The sequence below is a fragment of the Mytilus edulis genome, chromosome 12 (assembly GCF_963676685.1).
Source record: "Mytilus edulis chromosome 12, xbMytEdul2.2, whole genome shotgun sequence".
In the NCBI taxonomy this organism is placed as follows: domain Eukaryota; kingdom Metazoa; phylum Mollusca; class Bivalvia; order Mytilida; family Mytilidae; genus Mytilus; species Mytilus edulis.
Window position 1 is genome coordinate 44,056,284 of NC_092355.1, and position 25,677 is coordinate 44,081,960.

At 32.3% G+C, this 25,677-nt stretch overlaps 2 protein-coding genes and 1 long non-coding RNA gene across 3 annotated transcripts in view; 1 reads left to right on the plus strand and 2 right to left on the minus strand.

Annotated features, from left to right (window-relative positions):
• Positions 1–4,782: 4,782 nt before the first annotated feature.
• On the minus strand, positions 4,783–11,336 carry LOC139498545 (uncharacterized). Its single transcript, XM_071286974.1, has 5 exons — positions 11,002–11,336; positions 10,498–10,666; positions 8,519–8,628; positions 6,544–6,646; positions 4,783–5,249 (listed from the first exon to the last, which is right to left on the minus strand). The coding sequence occupies exons 1-5, from the start codon at positions 11,083–11,085 to the stop codon at positions 4,927–4,929; spliced, it is 789 nt and encodes a 262-aa protein (XP_071143075.1). The 5' UTR covers positions 11,086–11,336; the 3' UTR covers positions 4,783–4,926.
• Positions 11,337–12,555: 1,219 nt separating this feature from the next.
• LOC139497644 (flagellar attachment zone protein 1-like) lies at positions 12,556–13,933 on the minus strand. Its single transcript, XM_071285874.1, has 2 exons — positions 13,856–13,933; positions 12,556–13,310 (listed from the first exon to the last, which is right to left on the minus strand). The coding sequence occupies exons 1-2, from the start codon at positions 13,878–13,880 to the stop codon at positions 12,556–12,558; spliced, it is 780 nt and encodes a 259-aa protein (XP_071141975.1). The 5' UTR covers positions 13,881–13,933.
• Positions 13,934–20,559: 6,626 nt separating this feature from the next.
• The window catches only part of LOC139498546 (uncharacterized), a 41,526-nt gene continuing 36,408 nt past the window's right edge, over positions 20,560–25,677 (plus strand). Inside the window, exon 1 of the long non-coding RNA XR_011657963.1 lies at positions 20,560–20,642. This is a non-coding gene — a long non-coding RNA (uncharacterized lncRNA). The remainder of the gene's footprint in view (positions 20,643–25,677) is intronic.

Genomic DNA, 25,677 nt, shown 5'->3' on the forward strand with positions numbered 1-25,677 from the left:
TACGAATGACTATGGATTTGCAAAGTTTGCTAATATTCTTATGTCATCAAAATCTGATGATTTGGATGACATTTGCAGGGATTTCCGTCAGTGCAGTATACTCGAAATTTTAAATATAATATGATTAATGGATTAGGATCCTTAAAAACTGGCATTTTCCTTTCCTTCTAAATAACAAAACCGTCATCGTTAGCGGCGGCACAAACATTATAATAGTTACTTTATATCAAAATCTGCGATAGATTCGGAGAACCAAAAAACTGCCATAATTATGATTTGATTGGCATTTGTGATGTCACGTTTACCATATATTATAGATTAGGAATTTGTCACAGATCTGTATAAACCCATGCATCAAAGATATTTTTATGTTTAAACCCTGATAAAAAAACTCGTTCTAGAACTAATTAACAAATGGCTTTCTTTTCCATCGCTCTGTATCAGATCTTGTTGTTATTTTGTTATTTTCATTTTGTTATGTTGTGTCACAACTATAAATATGTACAAGGGTGTCATTCGGTTTAACGAGAGAATTGATCGCGAAAGAAAATCTAACGGTGGTCAAGTATTGCGAGACGATCGTGAAAGCTCTGGTAACGGATCGTGAAAGACATTTAATGTAAATTCTAGTTCAGATTCTGTGAAAAAATCGATGAATTTTCAAAACGCGAAACAAATCCGAACAAAAATATGTGTCTGTCAAAATGGTCCAACTTCCTTAACATTACTGTGCAATAAGATAAAGAAAATATGCAGTACTTTATGAAAAAACACAAAAGGCGCAATGCAAATCTATGGAATTGTATAAAAAAAAACACGCTATTTGTACCTATAATGGTCGTATTTGAATATATCATGATATTTTTTTTAATTTAATCTTTGATGCATCTGATTGTACAGTAAAATAAAAGTTCATTCTTCCCTTAAAACTGTTAATTTGTTTATCAAAACCTTGAATTTTGTTGAATTTTCATTAAACTTGATCGTGAAAGATCAGGCAACGCATTATTTTGATGGTGAAAGATAATGCGTGACCAGACTTAATACTAGTAATCAGAAATCAATATTTCTTTTACCACTTGTTATAGCTGCAACTGGTTGAAGCCTGTAACTATTTTTATTAGAATGAACATTAAAGCTATTATCATTTTTTTTTTAAATTCAGCACTTTACCTCGAAAGTAAAAAAAAAACATAAATAAAAACGTGTCTAAATCAGTGTGAAAAATTCAGCTCTGAGAATCGGTCTAGTACAATTCAGACAGACCGCCGCTTTTTAGCCAATAATATGGGTATGCAACGTTTAAACCACATTGATAACCATCAACCAAAACCTTATAGCAAAAACAGCATCTTTTATGAACAATTAGAGAGAGCGAACGATAACAAAAAAAAATTGTGCACCAGTACTTTCTAAAAGTTCAGTGTATCTTTATATACAACGTAGCAGATGTAGATTGATTTCCAATGAGGTAACTATATACTACAGACTAAAGAATACCAGATAGTATATTTGCTGAACGTCTGTAATATCAAAGGTTTTACTAGAAGTGTCAAATACGCTTAAGATTGTCAATGGTTCATAAAAAGAGGTTATCAGATGAACCATGCCATACAGATCTCTACAACCACCCGGTACACCAAATATAGATGTTCCGATCCTTACAGTGCGGCTTAGAAACTGACAAAATGTAAAATTCATGGTTGGCCAATTAATTCGAAACATAAGGTCGAAAGTATATGAACCCTGACCGACAGCCAGACATAGATATCTTACTATTATTCATTATATCAAATTCAATTGACGTCATATATGAAACATGCAGACAGACAAGTACATGGCGCTATAGCATACAGGTATATACAGCTGTAAGCGATAGGCCAAACAACATAAAAAGAACATTGCCAAATGATGCATGATAATGAGGTCAATGTTATTCGAAACCTTGCAGAAGTAAAAAATGTACACCTTACAATCATAACAACAGACAGTTATCCTATATAGCTTAAAGAATCCGCGATACGGACTTGACCACAGAACTAAACCTTATAGGGTCTTTGCATCGGAACTAAACACATTTATTCTTAATAAACCAGTTGTTGGCATGACACGGGTTATGTTCTTCTCATATATGTTATGATGGTATGATACTAAACCCCTCACGGGGAGGGTTGTGCCTGATATTCATATGATGAAGACATAATTTCAATCAGTTTAATTGAGGTCCGGAGCTGGCATGTCAGTTAACTGCTAGTAGTCTGATGTTATTTATGTATTATTGTCATTTTGTTTATTTTCTTTGGTTACATCTTCTGACATCAGACTCGGACTTCTTTTGAACTGAATTTTAATGTGCGTATTGTTATGCGTTTACTTTTCTGCATTGGCTAGAGGTATAGGGGGAGGGTTGAGATCTCACAAACATGTTTAACCCCGCCGCATTTTTGCGCCTGTCCCAAGTCAGGAGCCTCTGGCCTTTGTTAGTCTTGTATCATTTTAACTTTTAGTTTCTTGTGTACAATTTGGAGTTTAGTATGGTGTTCATTATCACTGAACCAGTATATATTTGTTTAGGGGCCAGCTGAAAGACGCCTCCGCGGGTGCGAGAATTTCTCGTTGCATTGAAGACCTGTTGGTGACCTTCTGCTGTTGTCTGCTCTATGGTCGGGTTGTTGTCTCTCTGGCACATTCCCCATTTCCATTCCCAATTTGACTTCATCCATAAAATATTAATTATCATACATTTGAAAAATAGTTTGAACGTCTTCGTAGCATTAGATCTTTCACGATCTTCAAAAAAGTGGTACGTGACCTTTCACGATCCGAAAAATCAATTTTGTGTAAATATTTCCTTTTTACCAAGTTTCAGATTATGTTTATACAAAATAACTAGGAGAACAATGTGATTCATTCAGGTAGAATACCCTTATTCGGAAAAAGTAGTTTATTTTTTTCGAATTTGTAAAAAAAATCATGTTTGTTTACATTTTTTATGTCATTGAAATGTCGAGAAGCAATCGGCCTTTTGTTGTTTTGTAAAAACTAATGACTTTTGAAACTGGATTTTCTCACATACTGATCGTAATGTTGAAGCATTTTGACAGACAGTTTTATATTGTTGTAAATTTGTCTGTGTAATTAATTAAATAATATTATTAAGTAACCTTTCATATGTCTTCTCGATTAAATGTCTTTCGCGATCCGGTACCAGAGCTTTAACGATCGTCTCGCAATACTTGACCACCGTTAGATATTCTTTCACGATCACTTCTCTCGTTAAACCGAATGACACCCGTGATGTAGTTTTATGACAATAAAGTTTTGAATTGAATTGAATTGAATTCAAATGTAAATTTGCGTATATTTGAACAAAACAACACACTTTCTTCTTCGGTTACAGAAAACCATCAACACACTGATGTTTGATGTAAACCCGATATTTTTAATGAATTATAATACAAGAACATTTTATATAGATATAGGAAGATGTGGTGTGAGTGCCAATTAGACAACTCTACATCCAAGACACAATTTATAAAAGTAAACCATTGGCCATGATAGGTCAATGTACTGCCTTCAACACCGGGAGTCTTGGCCCACACCGAACAACAAGCTATGAAGGGCCCCAAAATTACTAGTGAAAAACCATTCAAACGGGAAAACCAACGATCTGATCTATATAAAAAACGAGAAACAAAACATTCACAAAATGGATTCAAAAAAAGCAACAAGTGCTTATATTAATCTGTCTCCTCTATGATATTTCATTTTTTTTTAGTTTCAGATAAAACAGTTAGTATTTTGTACTGATACACCACTGTCCCAGGTTAGAGGAGGGTTGGGATCCCCATAAAATGTTTCACTCCGCCGCATTCTGTATATATGTGCCTATCCCAAGAGGGTCTCATTGGGGGAGGGGGTCTGATCCCGGATCCCGCTTATTGTTTTGTCAGATTCCCGTATCCCGCTTATCATTTTTGTGGTTTCGCGTTTCCCGCTTATTAATTTTATCTATTAGCAGTCATCTTGCAAGATCCGCCATTCGGTATGCTTCGCTTGTCTTACGGCATTGGCAAGACATAAGGAGACCGATAAATATTTTACTGGTGTCATAGCTTTTATAAACTGGAATGATAGGCATGATACAGAAACTTCAAAGTGTGTCATTTTGTGTGTTTGTGTCTGTCCCAAGTCAGGAGCCTGTATCTCAGTGGTTGTCGTTTGTTGTTGCGTTACATATTTGTTTTGTTTTTTCGTACACTTTTGTTCGTTAAAAAGGCCATTAATAAAAAAAAAAAAGAAGATGTGGTATGATTGCCAATGAGACAAGTCTCCACAAGAGACCAAATGAAACAGAAATTAACAACTATAGTTTTCTCGTTTGAATTGTTTTACATTGGTGATTCTGGGGTCTTTAGAAGCTGACCAAATGGTATGGGCTTGGTCATTGTTGTGGCTATATATTCTTAATTATGAAAATTCTGGATCCGCTTTTTTTTTACAAATTGATGTAATTCAAATAAATATCATTTTTTATACATCTGCTCCACAGTCAATTCAGGATTTTTTTTTAAATCTATTTCCTGCTTCCTGCTTCCGGCTGGCTTCCTGTTATCCGATATTTTGAATTGCGAGTGGAGCTTTGTGTAGCACAAAATGACACTTCTAATTCTAATTTTAAGATATGTCCTTAATTGTATTTTTTTTAAATTGTTGCATTTTGTTTTTGAATATAGAAACTTTTTCTATAGATATGCATAAACACTATAAAACAACACCGGGTTAAAACAAAACAAAATTTTAATAACAAAAGCTATAATCAATAACTAAGTGAACAAAAGAAAAAATAAACAATTAAAAAAGTGAACAAAAGAAAAAATGAACAAATAAATAAGTGAAAAAAAAAAATCATAATCTCTATAAAAATCAAGAACAAACGGGATCCCTGTCTTCAACATTCTGGCTACAGCAGCAGCAGAAAAGTCGTTTGAACTGTTTCCTAAAACGTTGAAATCTACCGATGGAACCACTGTGAACTGGTATTTCAGTCGGATCTGATTTGGTTGGTTCATTGAGCAGAAACTGGTTCATTGATTCAGTGACTTTATGACTTGTGGACTTTGATACTGATGTCTCATGTGTTTCTTTTGGTGGAGTAAAAAATGGCTTAAGTCTTGGTCTGGGTGGTTCCTCGGTATCACTGAGTGTGTACCACTCATTGTTCGATGTTCTTGCTGTATCTGGTTGGTCTAAAGAAAAATGGTAAGAATTAGTTATAACATTAAGTTGTGTTGTATTTGAATCAATACAAAGTTAATGGTCGATCCTAGATCACATGGCAAATGGTTCTAAATAATCGATCAATACGATAAGATAAGACAAGTTTGACAGGCAAAATTAAAATTTTCAGATCATCAAATCCCCCAAAAATGGAAAACATCATCAGTTTTTCTTTAGTGTAAGGACTTGCAACCATGATTTTGTTACAACGCATAATTTATAAACTTAAATCATGCTTTAAACGTAAAAGTTTCTTTTGGATGGAGAGTACCATGATGGCATGAGACAATGACATTCCGTTAACTTTGCATGCACGTACAAAACTTTTGAAGAGTAAAGTCCACCAGATACGCTTTTCAAATTACAAAAAACCACCAAAAAGCAGTGTGTTATTTAGAATATCTTTAAAAAGAAAAAGTTTTTTGTCAGTATTTGTATCTGTGCAAATGGTGACTTGTTCAAATTGTTCAAATACACCCATATATCATAGGATGTTTCGCACTACATTTGCGCGCATTTGGAGATTAAAATGTTTTATGTTTGCGCGCAGCTTTTGATTACATTTGCGCGCATTTATCTTACAGGTAAACTCAGGTAAAAAAGGGTATATAATAAAATATTAATGATATAAAATATATTAAATTTGAAAATATACTTCAATCATATATTGTTCATATCGTATTCTAAGACAACTTGATATAAAGTGTGCATGCTAAATTCTGTTATAACTTAAGGCATACATGTAACTTCATTGCGAATTTTGCAGGGTGAACAAGTACTTTATTATATATTCCTATATCTAAGTACCCCGAATAGTGATCTTTTTAAAATTTGTAAACAATCTAAGTCAGTTTGTAAAGTTTTGTCAAGTAACGAACATTTGAAGTTTTTTTTTTATATAGCAAATCGGATTGATAGAATATAATGCAACCGACTTATCCTGCTTGTATCCAACGTCTACCTACTCGTGGGTGAGTAGGTGACTTGGACTTACGGAAAGGATACTTTTACTTAATAATAATTGAATAAATTTATAGATAAATAAGAGTTATTGCCTAAGCTTACCTGAGTTTACCTGCCAAATAAATGCGCGCAATTGTAATGAGAAGCTGCGCGCAAACGTAATGATTTTTGCGCGCAAATGTAATGGCAATGCGCACAAACGTAATGCACCGGTTTCGACAACAACAACAACACACGAGAAGATAAATATTGTTGAAGAGTTAATAAGTGAAATGTTAGTAGTATTATTTAGGTTGTTACCTTCTTCTTTCGCTCTGTTATCGTCCAATAAGGACAAATCTAGCTTTAGTTCTTCTGGGTCTACAGGCTTAGTACTTATATCAGCTGTCGTCGATTTGCTTCTCTGAAAAAGAAAAAAAAAATCAATTTGAATACTATTTCTTCATCAAAATAAAATATCAATTGTGTTTTATTTTTTGAAAAAATTCTAATTGTCAATGCTAAGGGTAACGAAACAGAATTGATATGAAAGAAATGATATAGAAGTATATACAGTTACCTGTATTGATCTGCAGGGGCGGATTCAGCCATTTTAAAAAGGTGGGTTCCCAACCCTGAGTAAAAAGGGGGGGGGGGGTTTCCAACTATATGCTCCCATTCAAATGCATTGATCTTTCAAAAAAGGGAGGTTCCAACCCCCGGAACCCCCTCCTGGATCCACCAATAGATCTGAGACACGGGACAGGCCAAAAGTATTCGTCACCTTCATTTTTTTGCTATCTATTCATATAAAAACACATTTTTTCCAAAAATATTTTAAAGGCATTTATGGTTGGATTACGACTTTGGTATAAAATTTATCAAAAAGTATTAAACATGAAACATAATGAGATACACCATTTTAAAAAGCTTTCATTTGCAATGTATGCACAAACGATAATGAAAATTAAAACCTGTCGGAAAGTAACTAAATTCCGTGAAAACGATCATAAGGTGCAAATGATTTTTGTGGAAGGTCGGATAAAAAATCAACACACAATTTTCTAAGTACTGAATGGAATTTCAAATTTGTTTAAAAATATTCAATATGCTATTCCAGTTATGTTCATATGATCATGTTGTAACAAATGGGTCAAAATAATGTTTTTTTTTCATTTTTGGTAAAAGAAAAAAGTGTTTTTTGAAATTTCAAAAATGCAAAAAAAAATTATTTTTTTTTCGTCTCAAATCATGGCTTTAGATATGAAAACAATACAACACTGTATTTGGAACCTTTCGGATTAGTTTTAAGATTATTATCGTTTTTTGAATTTCACTTTACACATACTGTCTATGGTGAATCAATTGATAATGTATACATTTTAACGATTTCTCGAGGGGCCGAACTTTGCCTTACAAATAAACGAAGAAACTGTATGATTTAAAAAAAAGAATTTAGGGCAAACATTGTCATTACCTCTAAATTAGAGGTTTGCATCATTAGTTGGAGCTTCTGTTTTTGAAAATGTCGTTTTATGAACTTTTTGATAAAAAAAAAAAAAAATCGCCAAATGACGTCATGAAAGGAAAAAAATGTTTTTTTTAAAACAGATTTGTATTTCCATGGTCATTAAATATTACTACCTTCAATATTGGTCCTATAAAAGGAAAACTTCATCTTTGATTTGAAACAAAAAATCGTGTATCGTTTCTTTTGTTGACTAGTATATAACCAAATAAACAAATAAACCTGTGACGATTCTGTTTCTATTGGTACCAAGTTGCTTAAAATCATACCAAAAATTACCCCAAAATCTTTTCTTTTTTTAAATGTAGTTTTATATACAATATATAGGGTACATTTTCAAGTGATGAATACTTTTGGCCACACTTTGAAAATGTGATACGGGATATATATCATATGACAATACAAATGATATCAAGCAATATTATCTAACCAGAAATATAAGTTCCATAGGTCAATAGCTATAGAGTTTTAGTTTCAACTAAACGTTTGTTCTTTTGCATGTGTATCTTGTGAACTAGTATGTGGTAGAACCAGTATCGGACTTGGGTATGCCGAGACATGTAATTGAGCGCTAGAATTTAACATGTCAGAGTCTCTATCTTCTCAAGCTCTCTCCTTTTAATTTTTCACCAACAAGTTACCATTTTGTGGTGCTTTTTGGAAAAGTATTTTTTCCAGTCAAATTTGCGTTTAAAGCTTCTTAAAAGAAAAGAGAACATTAAAATGAGTATACTTCACCAGACAAGTTATCTCATATCATATATTTACCTTGAATATCCTGCTTGTAAAGCGACTGACGGAGCCTGTTCTCTTTACTTCATTGTTTCTGTCGGCCTTAAGTATTGCTGCATCACTACTTGTTCTTATGCTGCTATGACCTATTAAATTAAATGTAGTAGTTTAAGTATTTCAACCTTTGTATTTGAGTGACGTGTTTAAATATAATTTTTAGTTTAAGGCTTTGGTGCTGACCCTTTGTATATCCAAAAAGGGTAAGTGAAACCTATGCCGGGGATTTCGGTCGCCGGAATACCTTATTTTTTTCGTAAATATCATCTATATACCGATTTTAAAAACTTGAAAAGGGGGAGCATAAGCTTATTTATCGCATGAAGTACTTTTCCTTCCCATTTATGAATAAAAAATAAACAATGGAATAAAATAACATTGATAGATGACGGTAGATTTCAAGGCAATATAATAAGCCCGGATTTTAGATATTTCTCTTAATTTTTCAACATGTTTCTTTCTTTCAAAATAACTCATATATATGCGATATCAGTTGCATGCGTTATTATGATGTAATAGTTGCAATAGAACTAAGATTTAATGAAATAAGAAAGATGCAGGTTTAATATATCATTATATAGAGACAGCTATACAATTTATAACAATGCTTATATAGGAGTAAAACAAGGAAAGTAACATGCAACATGCAAAGCGTATAGATGACGACATGAAATAGCGAAAATTAAAAAAAAATCAATCTATTAACAATGGATGGAAATACAAGGAACCATACCAACTTAAAACAACAACAAAGACCAACTACATAAAAAAAGTAAAGTTCTATACATTACCTTACAGTTTACATTAATCTTAAATGCGTGAAAATATCATGATTTAGTTACTACCTTTTTCGTCTGTTGATATTCAGCTGAGCTTCCAAATTAGCCACTGCTCGCTAACTTAATTGCGGCTTTCATATTATAATAGTACTATTGAGAACATCAATTAGAATTTCATTTCTTCTAAAAAGTGTGCTTCAAACTTACTGATATATTTAGCGTATGACTAGATTATAACAATTTTCAGCTCAACTTATTTTTTCGCCAAATAAAAAAAAAAAATTCCTAGTACACGTCTTTACTTGCAATATTAATATTTCACAGATATCTTAATATTATAAAACTTACTTTTTTCTTTATTTTCATCTGTATCCGCTCTGGGGTTTGTAGCATGTGATAGTAAAAAATAAACAATGGAATAAAATAACATTGATAGATGACGGTAGATTTCAAGGCAATATAATAAGCCCGGATTTTAGATATTTCTCTTAATTTTTCAACATGTTTCTTTCTTTCAAAATAACTCATATATATGCGATATCAGTTGCATGCGTTATTATGATGTAATAGTTGCAATAGAACTAAGATTTAATGAAATAAGAAAGATGCAGGTTTAATATATCATTATATAGAGACAGCTATACAATTTATAACAATGCTTATATAGGAGTAAAACAAGGAAAGTAACATGCAACATGCAAAGCGTATAGATGACGACATGAAATAGCGAAAATTAAAAAAAAAATCAATCTATTAACAATGGATGGAAATACAAGGAACCATACCAACTTAAAACAACAACAAAGACCAACTACATAAAAAAAGTAAAGTTCTATACATTACCTTACAGTTTACATTAATCTTAAATGCGTGAAAATATCATGATTTAGTTACTACCTTTTTCGTCTGTTGATATTCAGCTGAGCTTCCAAATTAGCCACTGCTCGCTAACTTAATTGCGGCTTTCATATTATAATAGTACTATTGAGAACATCAATTAGAATTTCATTTCTTCTAAAAAGTGTGCTTCAAACTTACTGATATATTTAGCGTATGACTAGATTATAACAATTTTCAGCTCAACTTATTTTTTCGCCAAATAAAAAAAAAAAATTCCTAGTACACGTCTTTACTTGCAATATTAATATTTCACAGATATCTTAATATTATAAAACTTACTTTTTTCTTTATTTTCATCTGTATCCGCTCTGGGGTTTGTAGCATGTGATAGTTCAAGTTTTCGCTGGAGATCTTTTTGTTCTTCGGTGAAAGCTTTCACTCTCTCGTGGAGTTTTGAGACTGAGGATTTCAGCATTATGTTGTATTCAGTATTGCTGCTGCTTGGATACTTTAAAATAAACAAACCAATAATTTAGCATTAACATTGTGTAATACACTATTCATTTTCTTTTTCTACAAAATCGAAACAAACATTCTAGAAATCAAGTTAATACACATAGTCATGAATTAACTTTTTAACAATTTACATACCATGATTTTGTACATGTATTATAAAATCAAAAAAAATAACATTACCAACACCAACAACGACTCGTTTGGCTGCGATCGTATGGAACAGATATATAATGATTCAAATTTAGGACTTCGTACCAATACATACTGATTTATTATTTTCGTTATTTATTTAAAAAGGATGCAAATTTATAGTATATTTTTAAATACCAGATGATACTGCTCTTTTGATGGACCTGGTTCATATGAGGCCGATAATGCACTGACTGCTGGTTTATGAAAATCCTCAAACATTTTCCTGGTCTGTTCCTGTCTTTTTTTCTCTCGTCTCTCTTCTCTTTCTTCTTTCCATTTTTTACAGAGGATGACCTTGAGGTCACTCCGATGTATTGTTATCGCTTAAATTTCCGTCATTCATAAATTATAGTCAAATTAGTTTTGGGTTTTCAACACCAGTGAAAAAAGTGCATTTTCATACCTGCGATTTCTGTTCTCCGGTTGTACGATGTTTCAACAAAATATGGAATCATTTCAGTTGTTGATTTTATAGTGGTGAAAATTTGACTGAATTATATCTTAATAAATACGATTTTATATGTTTAATTGGTGTTTCAGAAAGAGGTCAGGACTGGTGCTCTTGTTCATTCATAAAATTATCGTTCATTCATAAATTTATCGTAAAATAAAAATCACTACACAGGTTATACGTGTAGTGTAAATGACCACCTGTAATCTAAAAATAGCGGTCTCACTAATATCGACAAGAAGAATTTTAGCGACAAGAAGCGTCAAGAACGGACAAGAAGAATAAATTAAGCGACAAGAAGACTATTTAGCGACATGAATATTAACTTCTCGTATCGCATGAGGATGACACATATCAAATGAACAATTATGTGTGGGACTTAGTTTTAAGAAATGATGTCAAAGTAACACTATGAAAATATTTTTAGTAAGCTGAAATATATATTTATTTTTTACATGTTTATGTCTTGTAAGTTATTTTATTTCTGTCCCATTTTTCAACATTAGTGTCTCGAAAGGTGAAATGTTTTAACTGAATGGTTAATTTAAATTAATTATGAAAATTGTTAAAATTAAATAAATAAAAGTAATTATTGCCCAGTTACAAACACTACCAGGGGATAATCCATAATTACCCCCAACTTTAGCCTGGTAAACTTGTTGTCTCCTTGTGAAATATAAAACATATTAAAAATGATTTCCTGCTTAAGTCTTTTATTGATATAAAGTCAAAACCTTCTTGCTTTTCACTAGACAACCATGTCCTGTCAGGTTTAATTCTTATATATGTAGATGAAAAATAAAAGTCCCCAAAACATTAATATGGCAGCAATTGCTTTTACAGCCTTTAAGGCTTTGATTTTTTTACAATTGAGTGTCCACCATGCACTTGCACTGCACTATAATAATAGTAGAATAGAATTATCATATACAAATAGATGAAAATTATATATACATGCAATCGTAATATTAATAATATATATAACAACAAACCAGTGTATTCTCTACGACTATTATTATATAAGTATAATAGTCCAAGGTATACTGATTTCTTGCACTACAATATAATAGTTATTACGGTTAGGTTGAATTTCCTGTCATTTATTCATCATCCAAGCACGAACTTCTATCAGAAAAAAATATCTCTGTAAATTAACCCAAGTTTCAGGTATAGAGATGTGATCTGTTTGTGTGACATGCCCTTTTGACCATCCACAAGAACTTGCGGTCATCCGATGTTCAGTATTCAGTACTTTGATTCTCTCTTGCAAATGCTTCAATAAGTTTTTGTCGCTCTGCATCTCTAACAGATTGGAAGAACGCAACACGGTCCCCCTCACTAGCTGTTTCTTCTGTATCTAGTGCCTCTGTTTCGACCTGATTTGACAAAATCTCCTTTGTAATAATTATTGGTTTTGATTGGACGTCCTGATTTTCTACTTTGTCGACTTGTGTGTTCATTGTTGACATAAGTCTATCAATCTCATTAATTCTGTCATTTCCAAAGAAAGCTACTCTTTCCTCTTCACTCGCTGTGTTTGTGTCATTTCCTTCAGCGTTTTGTTCTTTCATTGTTGCAGCAAGTCTCTCAAACTCTTTGGTTCTGGCATTTCCAAAGAAAGCTACTCTTTCCTCTTCACTCGCTGTGTTTGTGTCATTTCCTTCAGCATTTTTTTCTTTCATCGTTGCAGCAAGTCTCTCAAACTCTTTGGTTCTGGCATTTCCAAAGAAAGCTACTCTTTCTTCTTCACTCGCTGTTTCTGTGTTCTCTGCTTCTGCGTTTTGTTCTTTCATTGTTGCAGCAAGTCTCTCAAACTCTTTGGTTCTGGCATTTCCAAAGAAAGCTACTCTTTCCTCTTCACTCGCTGTGTCTGTGTACAATGTTTGTTGAACCGACACTGCATCTGATTCCGTTTCGCTGCAAGCAGCATGCAATACAGATAGGATAAATCCGCCCAAGTTGCGTTCAAAGATCGCGTTATCTTCATCCATACCTAAAAATGGCACAACGATATATTAAAAGCCACGATGACGGCAAAAAGTAACATCACATTATAACCCAACTTTAACTAAGGGTTTGATTGTCCCATGTCAATTTGACAAGGGTCGATTATCCAAGTCGGCTCATTCAAACAAACTTTCAGTTTAATTTTATATTCCATATTTCCAGCCTTTCCTAAATAGTATATCCGAAAATTTTCCTCATATACATGTACAGAAGTATCAACTATATAGTTTTTTTTACCCCTGATCCTTTCCTACCGTATGCGCAAAGCTGAAGAGCACACAAACAAATCATACATTTGAAACCAATCGTTATATATAAGTACATATTTTGAATTACGAACAATCGAAAAATGTTGAATGCATATTGTGAAATTCGCAATGATTACAAGTTTCGATTGCATATGTCGAAAAACATATATTCCAAAAAGACGCAGTAGACATGCAGTAGTGGAATTTCTAAAATAAGGATTAATATCAAGATATATCCCAATGCAATAATAAAATTTCTAAAATAAGAATAAATTATACTTACTCAACTCTTTCATTTCCTGATTCATCTCCTAGATTGTCCGAAATTCTATTTTTTCTCCTCGTTCTCTGTGCATTAAAACGTTGCTACTGAAGATATTCGACGTCAATCGAAGTCGTCACTAATTTTCACCTTACTTCGCGACGGAAAAAACGCTTTGTATATGAAATAAGTCATCCACTGTGATGTACGTTCTCCATAAATTTTAATGCAGTTTTGAAAATTGTAAGCGAGGAAAGCGGAAAAAATATAAATTGTTAAAAAGCAGTAAAAAAATATATACATGATCTTCCGATTAATTTTCTGAAAAACATGACGATAATTTTTGAGTTATCGCTCTTAAATGGCAATATTTAGCGAATTGCGCAATGTTTTGGCTGTCAAAACCATCAATACCTAAAAGTTCGATATATTCCAGGCGCGTAGCTACGTTTACGTCAAAACGCCCGGGCGTACACTTGAATTTTTGACTTTTCCTCGGAGATTTTGGTAAAAATTGAAAATATGTTCATCTATTGAACTATTTAAGAAATCTGGAATCATTCCTGTTACTAAGAGAATATTTTACCACAAATCATTATTAATGTATAAATCAAAACACCAACTGGCACCAAAATATTTATCCAATCTTATTGTGCCTACAAGTAGTAAACAATCGTACAATACTCGACTTTCATCATCGGATAATTTTATTGTCCCTAAATCAAATACAGAATTATACAAATCAAGTTTTTCTTTTAGTGGTCCAAAAGTGTGGAATTCACTGTCCAGTGAAATTAAAAAATCAAAAAGTATATCTGCATTCAAAAACTCTTACAAGTCATTTTATTTTTAAAATGTATAAGTTAAGTCAGAATGTATACCATAGTTGTTTTTGTTGTTGTTGTTTTATTACTTTATATACGTCTATTGTTTACATGTGTGTAACAGTAGATTAATTTTTTTTTATTATTCATATTGTTAACATTGTATGCATGTAGAGAGCCTTATTGAAAATTGGTTTAATCCAAATGAGTCACTCTCTTTAAATAAAGATATTATTATTATTATTATAATTAAAAGGAACTGGTTAAAAACACATCAACCTTTCTTCTTTCTTCAGACAGTAGCTTTAAATTGCGATTAAAAGTGATGACATTCACTTTTCAATCAAATGGTACCGTGTTATAAATTTGTTCATTTTCTGTCTAAAGTCTGAATCTATTGTGTATTCTACTAACCTTCCTTTGGTTGGATGCATTTCATTTTCTGCTAGGATTCGGTATGTGATTTGCATTGTTATGGAGCCTTAACCATTTATGTCGCGAAAGCGAGACATATAGCGATCATATATTTCATTGGCGTCGTCACCATTTAGATTTTTTTTAAATATCATTGACTTTGTCAAACCTTCATGAAATTTTACAAAAGTTGGACAGAAGCCTTTCGTGATCAAAAGACTCAGTTTAAAGAGTATCACTGAGAACAAGAAATGAAATAATATTTTTAATGTTCACGTATCTTACTGACTAAAAAAGAATTTCAAAAAAGTTTACACATCAATTACTTTGTCAAACCTACATTGAATTTTATGAATCTCTGGCAGAAACTCTTTTATGATTTATGACTGATATAAAAATTATGAAAGTAGGTTTAATCTTTTCGCAATTAACAGACTGTCTGGGATTATTATTTTCAACATGATCAATTTGAAAACCTTCAGAGATTATCATAAAACTTGGATCGAAGTTAATATTGCAGATCAAGAAAAAATATTTTCTAGTTTGAATGGTTTTACACTGGTAATTTTTGGGACCCTTTGTAGCTTGCGGTGTGAGCCAAAACTCCGTGATAAAGGCCGTATTTTGACCTATAATGGTTGACTTTTATAAATTGTTACTTGGGTGGAGGGTTGTCTCATTGGCAGTAATACCACATCTTCTTATATATACTTAGAGAATGTTTGACTTTTTTAAAACCTGTAATGAACTGAAAAATGGCTTCTCTTTTCGCGGTTAGTTAATCCCAGGCGAAAACTTGGGTTCCATGGAACCTTTGACGAATTTTCATAATACACCTGAACATCTATGAAAATTAACTACTTCATGTCCATTAACGAAATTTGCACAAACAAGGGGTTTTTATCGAGTGCGGCTCCCAATATACATATTTTAAAGTAAAAGGTTTTGACATTTTCACTGACCATTACATACCAAATTAACACAATAAAAATAAATTAAGCATGAAATATAAACAAATTAGACTCTAAAGTCTGTTGGTACAATGTATTGATGAGTTTGTAATGACAGAAATGGTATCCTTTCTCCATAACTCGTTTGCCTCAGGGGGCGTCCCCCCTCGAACCCACTACCAGTGGATGCTTTGACCTGGACCAGATTGGGACCAAAACAACCCTTGCCGAGGTTTGGGCGTACACTTCAAAATAGCCTAGCTACGCCACTGGACACCTGATGTGACTGGTATTTTTGAAGATGACATGTTTTCTAAAAGTAGCTGATTTCTGTTTGAAAATAGATTAATCATCCCTTGATATCACCAACAATTTCTTTATATATTTATTTATTCACTTATATACAATTTTGAAATCTAAAATGTAAGTTCAACAACACTATCTACACACTTTTAAAAGAAGTCATATTTTACCAGAAGTTACGATGATCTGAATTGTAAATTAATAAATGTCGTCTACGGATTAGAGTGCAACCTTTGCGGATTGGTATACGTCGGTGAAACGAAAGGATGGCTAAACAAACGTATGTGCGGTCATAATTAACCTCAATGCAAACGAAATTCCGTGCCAGCATTTTAATCAGCCAGATAATTCCATCGTTTCTATGACAGTTCGCATTATCGAAAAAAATATACCATAACTCTAACAATCATAATCTTGCAACGCCTCTCCGTAGACAAAAAGAGTACTACTGGATTAGACAATTGGGAACTGCGACACCATATCGTTGCAATGACAAAATTGATGGTATAGGTATTATATCTAGTCCTTCGTGTAGCTCGGTGAATGTGATGAATATTTTCAACTCTACTCCTCGACGTAGACGTAGTCATGGTCATCGTCATTATACATCACCTACTCTGCATGATATCTCTATTAATGACGTGCTGCCATTTATAGCTATAGGTATTCATCACATTCGCACGAAACAAATATATTGTTGTCCCCGCAGATAAAGCCCCCAAACAACATCGTTTGTGTGTGTAAAACTCATTATGTTAACTGCTTGATAAACGAATAGGTATTGACAAGTCACTTGGAAACTCAACATATACGATCATATACCCTCACGACACTTACCAAAGAGGAAATCCTGTATAATCACAGGTCTGTTCTATGTTCCTTTGGAATTTCAACCAAAGATGAAGAACTGGATCCTCAATCACTGTATTGGATACCTACACTACACAAGTGTCCTTACAAACTACGGTATATTGCAGGGTCTTCCAAGTGATCCACGAAACCTCTTTCTAAATTATTTTCATCAAAGACGGGCTTCAAAGTTATTGTGAAACTGATCTAGAGGTGGCGTGAATCAGATGTGGATACTTAAAAATTCCAAAGATCTTTTAGAGTACATACAATCTAACTCTCTTTCATCTTGTAACAGTATTAGAACACTTGACTTTTCTACACTTTACACAAGTATTCCACATTCAAAACTAAGAGATAAATTGAAAGAGTTGGTATTGCTTTGTTTCATTAAAAAGAATGGCCAACATAGATACAAGTATCTTGTCTTATGGAGGGATAAATCACATTTAAACGACCCAGAGAAAATACCCAATTTTACTATCCATACTAAGAAACAAAGTATGGATAGTAAAATTGGGTATTTTCTCTGGGTCGTTTAAATCACGCAAAAGTAGGTGAGACATGCACAGAAGTGATAGATATGTATTATAAATATAGAAAATTGAATATTTTAATCAGCAAAAAAAAAAAGGCACTGGCTACGGTTACATGGAAATGTAAAAACAAAAAAAATGTAAAAATATTATTGTTACATTGGAGACTAAACGCCGGAATGCATGGTTGGGTAAGGACCTGTTTAATTACAAATTTAACAATAATTATTGAGTCTACGGTTACATTGTTATTGTTACATAAAAAAAAAAACCAATGTACGATGGGACTAGTAATATGTACTAAATAATAAAAGTTGAGGACATTTATTACATGCATTTATAACATACAATTTATTTACTGTAATTTTTTATTTACAATGACAATTTCTACAAATCCAGTAAGTTGTTTTTAAAGTCCGACACATTTTTGATGAACGAAATTACGTCCTCCACGGATACGTGTACATACAGAATTTCTAAGTATTTAAGTTACAGTTAGCAAACTTTGCTTTTGATTATCAATTTGCGTCAAGTTATAAAGCTGTATGAAATGTATGTCTTGATATTGTTTCAGTTTCGTTTAAAACGCATCCCAAGTTTTATTTTTTTCACCATAAACAAAATTCAGTAATAAGAGTAGGTGTGCAGTTAAATACTGTGAAATAAAGTGAAACCATTGAACTATATTTTCGCCTTTGACAGTCACACTCCTAATCTTGAGAATATCTTTAAGAACATCAAAACTATTAATACGTAGTAAAACTATTCAAGTTGTACACCATTTGTTGAATAATAACATTTTATTATTTATCAGTATTAAATTACAAGTATTGTTTAGTAAATATGAAAGAATGAAGCAATACAACTATAGAATATTTAAGTTTAATCAATCTAGCGTACATTGCTGTTTTTCATGTAACAATAACGTAGTGTAACCGTAGCCTCAGTAATTATTGTTGCATTTGTCAGTAATTAATCGGTTCCTCACCCAACTTTGCATTCCGGCATTTAGTCTCCAATGTAACAATAATATTTTTATTATTGTTACATTTCCATGTAACTGTAGCCAGTGCCAAAAAAAAAAATCAAAAAAAAATCTGTATCATATACCCAAGCGCCTGTGTTTTAGATGTAGCATCGTACATATCCCCATTTATATGGGGACGAAGTCCCCAATAACAGTAGAAAATTCAATAAAATTTCCCGAATTTTTCATTGTATTAATGAACTCAAAATCGTTCAATTTTTTTTATGTCGTGTTTTGAAATCCCGGACCTGCGCAGAAATGTACAATGTACTTCCTTTTTCCGGTCTCGTTTGTATGAAACTTTGAGTAAAATATATATTTATCAGTCTAGTATAAAATAGGAAGGAACGCGCAATACAAATTTCATTTTTAATATGAGGAAGGCATAACCTATGAATGGGGACGAAGTCTGTATGTATTATTTTTTTTTTTTTACCTCAAACATGTTAATAAAGGAAACGGAAATACCGTAACGTTCCCGATTTCGGTTCAATGGTTAGGGATTTAGCTGTGACGTTGTTTAAGTTATGACGTCATATTCAATGTAAACAAAAGTAACGCTTCCATCAGGTAAAGTTTTTTTCAAATCAAACAATTATTAAAAATGAAATTGTATTGAGTTCCAATCTTATATTTTACTAGACTGATACATATAATTTTCTTTTCAAAGTCTCATGCAAACAAGACAGATTTCTGCGCAAATGCGGGGAAAACCGGAACAGGAACTAGATCTGAATAAAAAAGTTAAAACGATTTGGAGTTCATTAGTAGAATGGAAAATTCGGGAAATTTTCCCGATTTTTTTTTTTTTTTATTGATTTTTCTACCGTAATTGGGGACTTCGTCCCCATAATAATTCCTTGATATGAAAAAACGTCACCTGATGATAGCGTTTCTTTGTTTATGACGTCATAATTAAAATAACGTCACAACTAAAATCCCTAACAACAGAACCAAAATCGGAAATGTTACGGTATTTCCGTTTCTGTTTTTTAACAAATATTTAAGTTACAAAAAAATAATTCATACAGACTTCGTCCCCATTTACAGGTAATGCCTGCCTCATATTATTAAGGACAAAATAGGAAACTTTTATTTTTATGAAATATAATCCGGGGCGCTTCTTAGGGTGCAATCAACAGTTTTTTACGTGACGTCATTCTGTAACAGGGCATGTAATAGTTGACCCATCATGCAGAAGTCAGATATTTATAGTTATATAGATATCTATACATCAATGGAAAGATAATTCTATGAACTTTCTGAATAAATAAAAAAAAAATCCAACATCTCTTGTTTAAACATGCAAATTGGTACAAGTTATCAGCTGGAAATTAGGCATTTTCCCCTAAAAAACCTTAAAAACAGACCACCTTTGGACACACGGATCAGTAACCTGTGCATATATTTGAGATTTCTTATAATATGCATTTCGAAGAGCTTATCCGGCTGATTTAAGAAAATGTAGTTTCAGCCTACGTTCGCCTGCTCCGAAAGGAGCTATCTTACCTGACAAATCAAAGTGCTTTTTGCAACAGGTGAAAATCAGCTGTTTATGGAGTTGCCTCCCATATAGTAGGAAGTCACAAAAACATTTTTTTTTTTTTAAATCTTGACAAAAGTGGCATTTTAATTGAACTTCAATATATGTTTTTCACATTGAACATAAAAAACAATCAACTTTTTCATTTAGTGGTATATAAATAGCAGGGAATTTCATCAGTATGTAAATCTCACTGGGGAAATACCCCTAGTTTTTAGTACGAAACTGTTTATAGCACCCTTAGTAGGACCGGTTTTACTGTGAACGGTGTGAGTTTACAAATTTCCCAGTGTACCGGTTGATGATTATCTCCCTTATTTTGAAAAAAACACGCCAACCAAAACAACCAGTGATTTGATGTTGTAAGTCAGATAAAGCAAAATTTGTATGCTTCCTATCTTTTATGTTTTAATATATACAACCTTAGAAGAATCCAATAATAAATGTTCATGCATAACTTTATAAACAATTTGGAAACATCACTTTTATGACCAAGATGACAATGATACAAGTTGAATAATTTTGCAGTTTCAGAATCTACTTCATTCTGACCTGGGTAATATTTTCAACAGTGTACACCAAAACGTTTTGATTGATTAAAAAATTTTTGACTATGAAATTTGAACATATGATGTAAAGTTCAATCTCAAGTTACATGTATTATCATTTTGGTGTACAAACATGACAAACAATATCATTATTTGGAAATCTGCGCTGGAGTGTTGGCAATATCATTATTTGAAATTTGCGCTAGCAGTATCATTCTCGGAAATCAGCACTGGTGGGCTGGCAATATAGTAATTAGGAAATTCTGTGTTGGTGCACTGGCAATAAATTTATTTGGAAATCTGCTCTGGTGCACTGTCAATATTGTTATTTGGAAATCTGTTCTGATTGACCGGAGAATTTGTACAACTTTAACTATTGTCTTCATACAACAATCGTTTTCCCATTTTGGTGCCAGGATGGCGTAAAAGCAAAAAAAAAAATAAGTAGCCTGTTAAGACGACCTAATTAATTAGACTTCATAAGAATGTTTTACTCTATCTAATATTTTGTGTTACTTTAATCATGTTAATAGATTATTTTCAATTGACATATATTTTTAAGATATGTAAATTGGGGATTATCATGTATAGTGCAAATGTATTGAGAAACAAATCACTCAGTTTGTGAGACAAAATGATGTATGGATTAATTATGGGAAAAAGAATTTTCAAAAGATCTATACTGGCTGATCCTTTTTCCAATCCCATTGTTCCTATTGTTTACATATCATTGATTTAAACGAAAAATCTGATGGAATTGATAATTAAGTTGTCTGCATGAATAATGCTTTTTTTTGTAGAATTTTAACTCTAATATTTTGCAGTGATGAAATTTGAAACATGAAAAATGCTTCATTTTATAATCATCAAATAAACTATGATATTGCAATTTGCAATACTGCCATTATTGCACTTCACAGTCATCATAGGGAAATAAAGCAATAGACAATAGATCTTTCTGTTTATTTGTCTAATAATTGTTGTCACTCTGACTCTTATGTTTCCTGTAAGGTTGTAAATTTCATTTTTTCACATGTGCTTTTGGTATACATATATATAACTTAACTTTAGTTCTGTCAAGCAGAAAGAAGAGACTTATTAAACATTATAGTAAGAAAAAACTTTGTTGAAAAAAGTTGATTTTGAGAATGCATTTAAACTTAATGGTAAAGATTTCTAGACTTACATGACTTAAATTATGAATAAAAAAAATTAGGATTTAAGACTGGAAATATGATTTTTGGAAAATGACGCAGTCATTGTTCCATAACTGCCGACCTGATTTCTCTGCCTACCGCGCTTGGTTTCGTATTTACTAATTTCAATACAAACTGGAGGAATGTGCTTGTGTTATCATTATGCATGAGCATTGTGTAGTAATCAGCCAGGAACCAGTTTACAAACTAACTGGTTTCTGTTTGTATTCCACTACAGTCGAAGAAAGTGTTGTAGTTTGACAGGAACCAGTCCAGAATTTTGTAAACTACAAAACGTAATCGGTTATTATCATTCCGTTTTGGTGTTTCATACCGACTTATATGGTTTGAATAAGCTTAAGACCCTTCAAACATTAATGTGATAGGTATATTAAAGACTGTTTTACAAAAGGATGAAACTGTTTTGCTTTAAAAGTCGTACTATAGTGATATATGTTATGTACGGATTTCCACTCTCACCGGTTAATTTCTTCTTTTACACGTGCTTTTGAAACTTCCTGTTTAAACATCGCAAGTTTTAAAATTGTTTTTTGAGTGAATTAAACTTATTTTAACAATCACGAAGCGTTCGGGAATCATTTCAAGCAGTTTCTTCTTCTCTTTGATGATGGAAAATAGGCTTTCTCAAGAAAATACCGCAAACGATCGCAGAGGAATTGAAACGTACAAGTCAAGTCGGCACCTGGTTAAATTGGCATCTAGTCAAATCGGCACCTATTTGACGTCAATTCGGCTTCCAATAATATTTATTATAATATTTTCTATTCAATTAATTAATAACTGTTACCAAGTACATAGTGAATATTAGATAAACAACGAGACCAAAGTGAATATGTTGTTGTGTATAAAAGTAAACAACGAAGCTATTGTTTTAACCATTAGACAATTATTAAAATTAAATGAAAAACTATGAGTCCCTTTCAATAAATCAAACTTTCATGCCAAATAATTAGCAAATTTAAGGTGGGTTTTTTTTCAGTAATGTTTAAACAGCATTAAACAAACAATCCTGTAAGGCCAAATAAAATAATATGTGTGTTTCCTGTTTCATCTTTGAAAAAAATAGGGTAGGTAGGGATTTTTTTTTATTTTACCATTTTTTTTTACATTGAGTCTATGGGAGAGAAATCCTGACTTTAACAGTGCTTATTGAAAAATGACCAAAAAAAACTTTAGGGTAGGCTATTTCTAAGCTTAAAATATACGGTAGGTAGGGAAACAGGAAACACACATGCTTTTTTATTTGGCCTAAAAGACTTAACTGGTTAAATAATGCATAAAAATATCCAATAAGGCTATTTTATTTTTTTCTGGGACGCCTTCCTAAGACGTTCGTAGGAAGGCTTCCTAAGAAGGCGTCCCAGAAAAAAATTAACATAAGCCTTGTGGTCATAGGAAGGTGTCCCAGAATAAAATTTAAAACGCCTTGCCAGACGTAATAATTATTTGGACTACTCATATATATCATTAGAAATACACCAAAAAATTCATGTAGTTGAGAAAAATAAATACATTCAAAATGTACATGAACATCCAAAAAAGTGAAAGTTAGTATTAACTCTTTTTGCTTTAAAAATTTACAACTGCATTTAAGTATTGAATGCTTTCTTTTGTAAATTCATTGAGGTGTAAAAGCGTTGACCGAAGTACTTTTTGTATGATGCGCGTAAGCGCTTCATTCTAAAAATGTGCACACGGTCAACGCTTTTGCAACCCTATGAGGTTACAAAAAGAAACATTCAATACTTATAATTACTTTTTTTAGCTAGGATCATGAAAACACGAATTTTATAACTTTTTTATTCAATTCATCTGTGCACTTTATTGTGGGACCACGTGTTATCATGAATGAAAAGTTTTATTGAGTGATGCAATTGCTTGAGGAATAACATGTGATGTGCAGTTAGCCAATCAGAATAAAGTATTATAATGAAACATATATCAAATGTAATTATAACAAAATACATTACGTTGTAAGAGTTATCTCCCCAAACACTGTTTTTCTTGTTGCCACCTCTCCTTCGTAACCGTAAAAGATTTTATTTTACCAAATTGCTCGTTACATATTTAGGATAAGAATATTCGTTTGAACCATAGCTCTATGGGGACTCCATATGAGAGTTATTCCCCCTTTTTCATTTGATTCAAGCGATATGCATTTTCAACTGGTAAACCATAACTGATAGAGACCTAGGGTCTTCATGAGGTCATTGGTACTAAAAATGAAAATGAGGTCAATGTCAAAGGTCAAGGTCATATTATAAATTTTGATTTTGGCTTATTTTCACTTCTTTTCAAATACTGTATGACATTTTGACAAATAATTTTTCATAAATTATTAGTTGCGACATGTCCTTACTTGTATATTTTGGTTGAAAGGCTGCGCATACAATAAAAGGGAGTTTTTGTCCATCTTACATTTAAAATTACGCGTCAAGTGGTAGTACTCATTAACCAAACATATTAAAGACCTAGGATATTTTGATTCAAGGTCCATGGTTTGTGACCTTGAAATTGAGGTCAAGGTCATACGTTAATAGGACGTCATAAAGCCATAGGAACTAACATTTTAAACTGATTTTTCATATTTCAATATAAAAATAGATCTTTTCTAGTGGAAAGACTTCAATTGTTCTCTGAACAATTTGTTTTTAATTTACATCATATTTTGTGGGAGAAGGGGGTTCAGACTATGTGGTATCAGGTCTGTTTGCGCCCAATACACTTTCGCACCTCGCACGTTCACACCCAAGGTCCGTTCGCACTCTACTCATTCGCGCCCAATTTTAATTCAAATTCAAGTTGAATAATTGGAAAATCATGATTGTTGTTTTAAATTGCTTTGGTGTAAATACTGAATGTATTTTTAGCTTGGTATGAGTAAAACATTGAAGATTTTAAAGGAAAAACACAAAAGATAATTGTTTTTAAGCCCTTTGATCTGAAACAACAAAACAATAAAATATAGGAACCAAAATATAGCAATCCACTATTATAACCAAAACATGATAAAATTTATTCAACACACAGAAAAAAAATAGTCAGAATCTCACTTCATTATGAAAGAGGTCAATGAAACAAAGTATAGCAATACACTAACCAAAACATGATTAAGAGTTATTCAACGCTAAATAAAACGTTGACAAAATACCACTTTATTTAGAAACGATTATTATTATCTTTAACAATACGCTATCCAAAACATGATTAAGATTTATTCAACACAAAAAAAAAATGCTGTCTCACTTTATTTTGAGACAATGACAACAATTATACTTATAAGAAAACACTTGCTTTATACAGAGTTATTAAACACAAAACCAATTAAGATTAGTTGCGAACATGTAGGGTGTGAAAGTGAAAGGGGGCGAACATGAGTTGGTGCAAACGTGAATGGGCGCGAACGACCCGGATTCAGCCTATGTACCAGTGAGAAATATAGAAGCCTTTCTACGGTATTTATTTGTACAATTCAGGTAGTCTTGACCTATTCATTTGTCTTTAAAAAAAACCAGCCAGTTGGCACCTTCACTTCACACACACACATATACGAATATCAATTATATGCTTACGAGACATGTTGCATTGTTAAACTAATTACGGTATGTGAAAATCAAGACTTGCATAAAAAC

Bases quoted from the DNA above. Each gene is read 5' to 3' on its own strand.
- LOC139498545 (XM_071286974.1), bottom strand. From the start codon at position 11,085: ATGTTTGAGGATTTTCATAAACCAGCAGTCAGTGCATTATCGGCCTCA. The intron at 8,629-10,497 runs GTAAGTTTTATA...TTAATTTAATAG, and splicing joins AGATGAAAATAAAGAAAAAA to GTCATAGCAGCATAAGAACA. The intron at 5,250-6,543 runs GTAACAACCTAA...ATTTTTCTTTAG, and splicing joins TAACAGAGCGAAAGAAGAAG to ACCAACCAGATACAGCAAGA.
- LOC139497644 (XM_071285874.1), bottom strand. From the start codon at position 13,880: ATGAATCAGGAAATGAAAGAGTTGA. The intron at 13,311-13,855 runs GTAAGTATAATT...TGCCATTTTTAG, and splicing joins TCAGGAAATGAAAGAGTTGA to GTATGGATGAAGATAACGCG.